The 9,250-nt window shown below is 31.9% G+C and overlaps 1 protein-coding gene across 1 annotated transcript; it reads left to right on the forward strand.

Annotated features, from left to right (window-relative positions):
• The first annotated feature begins 656 nt into the window (after nucleotides 1-656).
• LOC126776685 (cytochrome P450 6B7-like) lies at nucleotides 657-3,507 on the forward strand. Its single transcript, XM_050499311.1, has 2 exons — nucleotides 657-1,979; nucleotides 2,405-3,507. The coding sequence occupies exons 1-2, from the start codon at nucleotides 668-670 to the stop codon at nucleotides 2,560-2,562; spliced, it is 1,470 nt and encodes a 489-aa protein (XP_050355268.1). The 5' UTR covers nucleotides 657-667; the 3' UTR covers nucleotides 2,563-3,507.
• The last annotated feature ends 5,743 nt before the right edge of the window (nucleotides 3,508-9,250 follow it).

The raw sequence follows: 9,250 nt of genomic DNA on the forward strand, positions 1-9,250 counted from the left end.
TCAATCTCCCACCGGTAGAGGCGATACCCCTAGTTCATTTTTCATCCAGAGAATCGGAATTGCGATTGAACGAGGAAATGCTTCTAGTATCGTTCCGCACCGCGGGTTTTAAAATTAATTATTTTATCAATTTATTTTATGTATAAAAAAGAAAATATTACAGCTAGCAACTTTCTCATTGCTGGTCTCCGGGTTTCCGTCATCTTGAGATAAAATTAACGAAGTATCATGATGAAAAAAAAACATTTTTCTACAATGCTATTTCAATAGGTGTTGACGGATAAAATATGTCAGAATTACATTTAACATATATCCTCACCAGAAACATAAAAAAATAATAGTACTTTACCTGATTTGAACCCAGTCTTCTGTTAAGATTACCGTATTATAGCAACTGATACATCACAGCTCATTTATATTAAGAAATTTTAAATTGTGCCTAATTTATTCAGAGAAATTGTAATGAAATAATATGACCAAGACTCATTTTTTTAAATTAGATAGGATAAATGTAATGCAATATTTAAATTGTTTTAACTACGTACATTAACATTATCTATTTATAAATACAAAGGTCATAATGATAAGAAACGACTCCATGAACGAACTTATATTGTTTACAAATCATAACATTATATGCCACTGTTGTTTAAGTCTTAGAGCAATAATGTTGTTAATTCTCGTTATAATTTCCTTATTAGTGGCATTCATATATGTAAAATATAATAGTAATTATTGGAAGAAACGTGGAGTTGTTCAAGTTGATGGGTTGTTATCTAAATTTATTTGGAGTAATCGATCGATATCAGAAATCTACAAGGATTTATGCAATGAATACGTAAAAGATTCTTATATTGGAGTATTTTTCGGAACAAAACCCGCACTCATAATTAAAGATGTGCGCGACATTCAATACGTTATGCAGGGGAATTTCGAAAGTTTCTACAGTCGTGGTATTATAAGCAATCCTAATGATATTTTAGCAGATAACGTTTTATTTATGAGTGATTATCGTCGCTGGAAACTGTTGCGGCACAAACTTTCGCCTATATTTACGAGTCTGAAGATAAAAAACATGTTTTACATTATGGAAAGATGTGCTCGAGATTTTGTTAAATTTGTTGACAGTGACGAGTATGTACCCGATAACACTTTTAATGCGTTGTATACTTACACAACAGCTTGTATTGGAGCTACATTATTTGGTATCGACACTCAAACTAAGAATACTATGGAATCCCCATTCTTAGAAATGACACGCGAATCAATTGAACCATCTTTGGTCGGCAATTTGAAGTTCACCCTTGCAAGCATATCACCGACTTTGTTTAATTTGTTCAACTTAAAACAGTTTGGTAAATACGAAGATTTTTTCATAGGCACTGTAAAGAGAGTATTTGAAAGACGGAGAAATGATAAACAAAAAAGACATGATTTCGTTGACATGTGTTTGGAATTGCAAAAACAAGGAACAATGAGAGATCCCGTAACTGGTTACGAAATAGAAGCAACGGATGAAGTTCTAGCAGCACAAGCTTTCTTTTTCTTTTTAGCTGGTGTTGATACATCAGCTACAGTTATGCATTTTGCTTTACTTGAATTGGCAAGTAACAAGGACATAATAAATAAAGTTCATGAAGAAATTGACAGAGTTTTTAACGAATGTGATGAAAAATTGACCTATGATGATATTGATAAATTAGAATATTTGGACATGGTCATGAGTGAAACAATGAGAAAATATCCTCCAATCGGTGCTATTCAAAGGAGTTGTGCAAAGTCTACAGTTTTACCTACGGGGCAAGTAAAAGTTATAAAAGACGATATTATTGTAATACCAATTTTTGCGGTGCATAGAGATGAAAAGCTGTACCCTAATCCAGAAGTATTCGATCCAGAACGTTTTTCATCGGAAAATATATCAAAAATTATTAAATTTAGTTATTTACCATTTGGTGAAGGAAACCGTATGTGCTTAGGTAAGTTAAAAGTTCATTATATTAAGATTATTCTTATTTAATCCTATTACTTTTCAAAGCAACACTTGAAAAGATTGTAATCAATTTAAGTAGAATTTATAATTGTTTAAGCTATATAATTATTTTACAAAGTTATTCTATAAAACAAATTATTCTCAGAAAGATCTTTTCTAAATACAAAATTTGAAAGTACGTAAAGCCGTCGGTCCTGCGCCTTAACTCTTTCCGGTCGTGTCGGATTGCCTTACAGGATTATGAGATTGATGGATGGAGAGTGCACCCGCGTTTGCACACATGCTTGTGCAAAATAATATGTCCTGCGCAGTTGGTTAATCTCTCTTAACATTGGTCGCTTTGGCCGAAATCGGTCAGGAAGATATTTAAATAGTTACGAGTTTAAAACAATAGAAACTTTTCTATTTTAGGAACAAGATTTGCACGTGTACAAGTCAAGTCGGGCTTGGCGTGGCTACTTCGTAAATACACACTGAAGGAGGAGAAATATGAACCAAGATCGTTCGCACCCAGTTTTTTCAGTCTAAGGGATAGTAGAGTTAATTTCAAATTAATTTCTAGAAATTAATTTTTTTTTTGACTAATAACCGCGAACTGTTTTTTGAATCTCGAGTTGTTTTTTAGTTTAGGGACTCGTTAGAGAAGCAATAGCGTCAGCATTTTTGGTATAAAAAACGGTTTTTCGAACGGCGTATCCTTCAGGAATTTTATATTTATGTTTAGATAAAGTATTATTCCTATTCTACTTATGTTTTTATATTTATACATAAATATAAATAATTTTTATCAATTTACTTATTATGTTACGTTAAATATACATTCAAATATAATATTTACATTATATTTAGTTAATTGATGTAATAATTATTTTATGTTCCTCTTAAATATTTTGATGGTATCATGTATAATTGAAGATTTTGTTTTTTTAACCAAAGAAAAACCAAAAAAAAAATTATAATGTCGATAATGTCACGAAGAACTACTCACGATTCCTTAGATGTTCCAAATTGTATATGTGTGCGTTGAATGACTAATCAACAGGACATTGCCCCACCAATTTTATGTATGTAAAATAAAAATAAAAAAATATATATTGATACTTTTTTAAAAGTGTGCGAGAAAAGTTTTTAAATGTGTGTCATTCTTGTACATTTGATTTTTTAGGCGGAAAAAGCTACATCTAGATTAACAGATACGCAGTGATGGCAAACTTAAAATTCCATATTTCGTTACATTGCGTTTTGTTCTCTTCCATTCCGATCCATTCTATTACATTGCATTTTTTTCTATTCAATCAACAAGTTAAATTATATTTTTACACGCATAGATCATCGTTAAACATTATCTAGTATAGTCCGATCTATTGGGACAGATTTATTTTCAATTTAACATTTTCCTGTAAGGTTGCCATCATTTACGTACAAGAACGAATGGCTAAGGGACACTAAAAACCTCGAAGGGACTGGAGGAAATGGTTTTTTTTTCTGTTAAATAAAAATTTATTCGAAATCAATGTTCTGTTTTCCTCTCAAATAAGAAACCCTACAGCTTTTAAACTAAGAATAAGTATTGCTTCTATTGGATTTCATTATTATCGAATTGATTTATCGTATGCGAATTTAATTGTCAAGTATTAAATATAATTTACGATCAGGGCAACCAGGGGCGTAATTCTACTAATTTATAATGATTAAGATACGTTCTCGATTCAATTTCAGTCCAACTTTGACCATTCTTTATGTATTGGGATCTGAAGCAAAATACGATGTAACCATATACCGTAATATCAAAACTAAGCTTAATAGTAAACTTTTATAATAGTGATATATAATTAAATTGAATAATAAGAAAATTGATAAACGGCAACAATAACGCTTCGATTGCGATAGTGTCAATTTGTTAGCAGAATTGGCGCCTTTTTTTTTTATAGAATAGGAAGGTGGACGAGCATATGGGCCACCTGATGGTAAGTGGTCACCAAACGCCCTTAGACATTGGCATTGTAAGAAATGTCAACCATCGCTTATAGCCAATGCGCCACCAACCTTGGGAACTAAGATTTTATGTCCCTTGTGCCTGTAATTACACTGGTTCACTCACCCTTCAAACCGGAACACAACAATATCAAGTATTGCTGTTTTGCGGTAGAATATCTGATGAGTGGGTGGTACCTACCCAGACGAGCTTGCCTAGTAGTTTCAGTATTTGAATACCGCTGGTTTATTTAAATCTTATAGTATCAATTGTTATTATACAAACAATAAAACTCATAAGATATAATCTGTGAGAAATATTTAAATAAATTGACATTGTCTTAGAATATTAAAAAAAATATGAAGTGACTAATCAAGCAACTTACAGGACGAATGCAATCTCAAAGAAATGTTTTAATTCTCGAAAATATAATACTAACTCTATACTTAAATGTATGTTCATTAAATGCAATTAAATTATTAGTTAACTTATATGAAAATTAAAGAATGAAAACGTTTCATCACAATCGGGTAAATGGTTTTGGATGAAATGATGTATGCTTTTGGAACGCATAGTGGACAAATACAACCGGCAATTTTTATTTATTCATTAATATAATATTTTATGAGTAATACTTATACTGATATCTTTTTTAAATTACTAAATACCTACTCGAGCAATGCAGAGCAAAACTACGAGCAAAAATTAGCTAATTTAAATTAACGAATGCACGAGAAACATTTTTATACATAACATATTTTTGACGAGCCGGTTGGCGTGGTTGGTAGAACACTTGCCTTCCACGACGAAGGTTGTGGGTTCGATTCCCACTTAGGACAGACATTTGTGTGCATGAACATGTCTGTTTGTCCTGAGTCTGGGTGTAATTATCTATATAAGTATGTATTTACAAAAAGAAAAGTAGTATATGCAGTATATCAGTTGTCTGGTTTCCATAGCACAAGCTTTGTACAAGCTTAATTTGGGATCAGATGGCCGTGTGTGAAAAATGACCCAGGATATTATTATTATTATATTACATAAAGTTCAAAATGTAACGTTCTCAAAACGTCCATCAACGAATTAAATAATAAATATCGAACATAAACATTAACCTAAGAATACAACTCGTTCCCCTAACGAAGTTTACGAATCACACGCTTCAACACAGGTAAGCAAGCATCCTGTACAAATAGCCCGGAACTATTTTATCGTTTTGATATTATTTGATACTTGACAGATTTGTTCAACGCCTTCATTTTTCATCAAAAACGATTTGAATTTATAAACTAAATGTGGAAACTATATTAATATTATTATTGCGTAAGTTACTCTGTTTGTTACGCTTTTACGTCTAAACCACTTAATCGATTTGATGAAATTTCGTATGGAGCAAGTAAGCAAGCCCCAAAAAAAGGACAGGTATTATCTGCCCCTATCCCTAACGCGCGAGAAAAGTCGCCTACTAAAACTAATAGTAATAAATGAACTTTAATGTGGAATGGTTAATATATACTTCTCTACATGACCTTAATGCAAATATATATACGTCAGTGAGTTAAGTGTTGTATACATTTAAAATAAGAAGAATTAAAAAATAACAAATGACTAAATAAGGGTAAATAATACCTAACACCTTACATGCGGGCGAAGCCGTTAGCGGTAATCAGTAATTAATAAAATTAATTATAACTGAAAAATTAAAAATTGCCTTTTCCATTAAAATCTGAAAAATATAATCATGTATAGTATCTAATGCGCATCTTTGCGGGCTCATGCATAAAAACTTCATAAATATTTCACAGTTTTTGTTTCAGCTTTTAGTCAAAGAAAGCTATACTAAAATTTCACTTATTATTTAGAAATAAGTTTATGATGTATTTAATAAATAATAATTTAACTTAGTGGCTACGACTATATGCAGGTACCACGCACTCATCACATATTCTACCACCAAATAACAATACTCGATATAGTTGTGTGCGGCTGGAAATATGTGTGAGCCATTGAAACTTCAGGTACAATGAATATAACATCATAGTTCCCAAGGTTGGTGGAGCATTGGTGATGTAAGCGATGGTTAACATTTCTTACATAACCAATGTCTATGAGCGTTGGTAACCACTTACCATCACGTGGCCCATATGCTCGTCCGTCGCCTACCTATTCAATAAGAAAAACAATAGATGCGCACAATTGAAATATGATTTACTATTAACATTTCTCATGTGAATTTTTTTCAATAAAAACATTTCATAATCATAAATTCAAGGTAAAAAAAGTAATTCAAATGTACAAAACTTTTTAATTAAATCAGTATAAGAATAAGTACCTAAGTATCATTTGCTCATTGTCTGGACCACCCTACGATACGGGAAAACATAATAAACTTAAGTTTACTTCCATAAATGCTTCGTTATCCCTTATAATTACCTAAAATTTGTCTTTTCAGTGGGTAATTTTCGTCTTGGATATCTAGTTGGCGAACACAACACCGTTTTCGTATATATATGGACATCGCCTCCTGTGCAAATAGCCAGGGTTATCACAATTGACCATTATAAAAGCCTTGAACTAAAATCTTTTTCAATGTAAAGAAAGATATGTTGAAGTTGTCAAATGAAGGCTATACAGTCCCGCCTTTTAATATTAGTAGCCAACATTGCTAGACGTAAATGTTATTTTTTAATTCACAATTAATATTTTATTTTATCATATAATCGTTTTTTCTATGAACCTTATTAAAATTCACTTCTATAACAATTAATTCAAGCTAGTGGTCGCCTATTGCGATATATCGCCTAAAATAAGACTTCGTCATTGTTTTGAAGTCCAATTTCATTTCATAATTTCAAATTACAAATTTCGACAACAGATGAAGATTATATAAGAAAGCGTATGTGAATTTCTAATTTGTGTCATATGCAATAATTTTTATAAATAAAATGCATGAAAAATATGACAGATGACGCTTAAAATCTTAACCCTGAATTGAATTGGTTTGCAAATTTGCCATACGTGTTAACATCGGCAGTATGAACGAAAATATTCGAAAACTCGTATCGAATATATTCAAAATTGTCACCTGTGGGTTGTTGATAGGTGGCCTGCCGTTCTTCACAAAGGTCTTATTATTAAGAATCTGCCGAATGGCAGCCCTAGTGTAATTAAAACTAAATAGCATAGGTATGACAGCTTCACGCGTTTCACTCGACCTCAATTTGTTACCGAAATCTCTTTGTTGCGACGTCACGTTGTCTTGTACAAAAGGTACAATCCCTTGGATTATAGCCGGTTTCACATCTCCATCTGTTTTCCTATTGTGGAGAGATTTGTTAGTAGTATTGCGCCCTAAATTAGGTTGTATTTGATGTATATTTTGTTCTTTGGAATTGTGTGTAAATTTTAACAACTAAACATCAAGGATATACATGACATCAACTACGAAGTTTCCAATTTTTAGCCCGAATATTTACATAAAGAAAAATCATAATAAAAAATTAATAATGCTTTGCAAATAATTTTGCCATTTCATTTTCCTCTATTCTTTGAAACACAAAAGCGATTGCTGAAACTCATCCATAAAAGATGGAATTTATAATTTTCTGTAGAACTTTTTAATAACTGTCAGTTATAGTTCTCCAAACTATACTACGAAAGCGCTGGCAGTTTATCCAGCAACATTGATGAAATTAGAAATTGTAAATTGTATCGGGCTGACTGGTTGGATCACTGGTTAGAATTTGTGAATCAGAACCGAATATTATATATGAATCTACCAATCCGTAGTGAACCAGCTTGGTGGAATAATTTCCAATCAGCGAGAAAAGAAGGGGCCTTAGTCCAGCTGTTGTATATTCAGAAGCTTTATATTTTTGAGTTCTAACTGTTAGCGTACTAACTAACGGTATTCGATCCACCAAGTTTAATTTTAATCCAAAAAATCTCATTAAGATCAATTGTCAAAAGAAAAAACATATGACATGAAGACAAATTAAAAAATTTGTTTGTGATGCTTCCTGGAATTAATAACATGCAAGCACATTAAACAACGAAATGTTGTGTGATAGAAAGATACATTCAAGGCACGGATAACGTCTGTAAAGACTACAAGATAACATAACAAAAAGTGTAAGTACAAACACAAATGACATTATCTCATACATCACATGGTTTGGGCGCATTGGTACTTTAAAGAATTGCTAACATCGTCAATGTATAAAAAAAGTCAAACTGTTATAAATATATATATTATTAAAAACCAGAAGTATCAGTATCAGTAAAGTGAAGTAAACAATACTCAATTACTATCCTTCTTATAATTCAAAATAATAAAATCACTATTATTGAACATTAACACTTTAACCATTAATTAATTAAAATAATATCGCAAGTAATCCTAAATGAATGCTATTTCTAATCTTACACTTACTATAACCAATATGGACACATGTAACGAACACAACTGTTTTACTAATTAGAACTAGGCACTTATTACGAACTAAGAAACTAATATAATTAATGATAAAATAAAAGGCCCATGAATATTGTAAAAGCAACTATCTAACGACCGCCGCTCGCAACCGCCCGCACAAAAGTGATTCTGATGATGTCGTGATCCCTCTGACGTTGCTTCTTTCTTCTACTCGACACTTGTCAAGCTTTTACAAATAATTGGATATGTCTCATTTTTTTGCAATGTCTCTAAGAATATATAAATTATAATTGTATATAAAATCAGATTAATAGGAATGTTTTAATTGTGAGTTTTTTTTTAAAAAGAGCCATATTTTTATTATAACAATGACACAATTTGTATTTTTTTTTAACTAAATAGGCCAGCGTTTGACCGTTGACTTGCCTGATGTTAAGAATCGACACGATCTAAGATGTAGCACGCTTGCCTATAAGAAACCTGTTTACTCTGGATTTGAAGACACCAACATTTTATTTTAAGCCACCAATACCAACATTGTTTTTATTTATTTTGTTTATTTTATAAAATAGGAAGGCGGACTAGCATATGGGCCAACTGATGGTAAGTGGTCACCAACGCCCATAGACATTGGCATTGTAAGAAATGTTAACTATCGCTTACATCGCCAATGCGCCACCAACCTTGGGAACTAAAATATTATGTCCCTTGTGCCTGTAATTACACTGGCTCACTCAACCTTCAAACCGGAACACAATAATACCAAGTACTGCTGTTTTACGGTATAAAATCTGATGAGTGGGCGGTAACTACCCAGACGAGCTTGCACAAAGCACTACCACTAGTA

The sequence above is a fragment of the Nymphalis io genome, chromosome 2 (genome assembly GCF_905147045.1).
Source record: "Nymphalis io chromosome 2, ilAglIoxx1.1, whole genome shotgun sequence".
Lineage (NCBI taxonomy): Eukaryota > Metazoa > Arthropoda > Insecta > Lepidoptera > Nymphalidae > Nymphalis > Nymphalis io.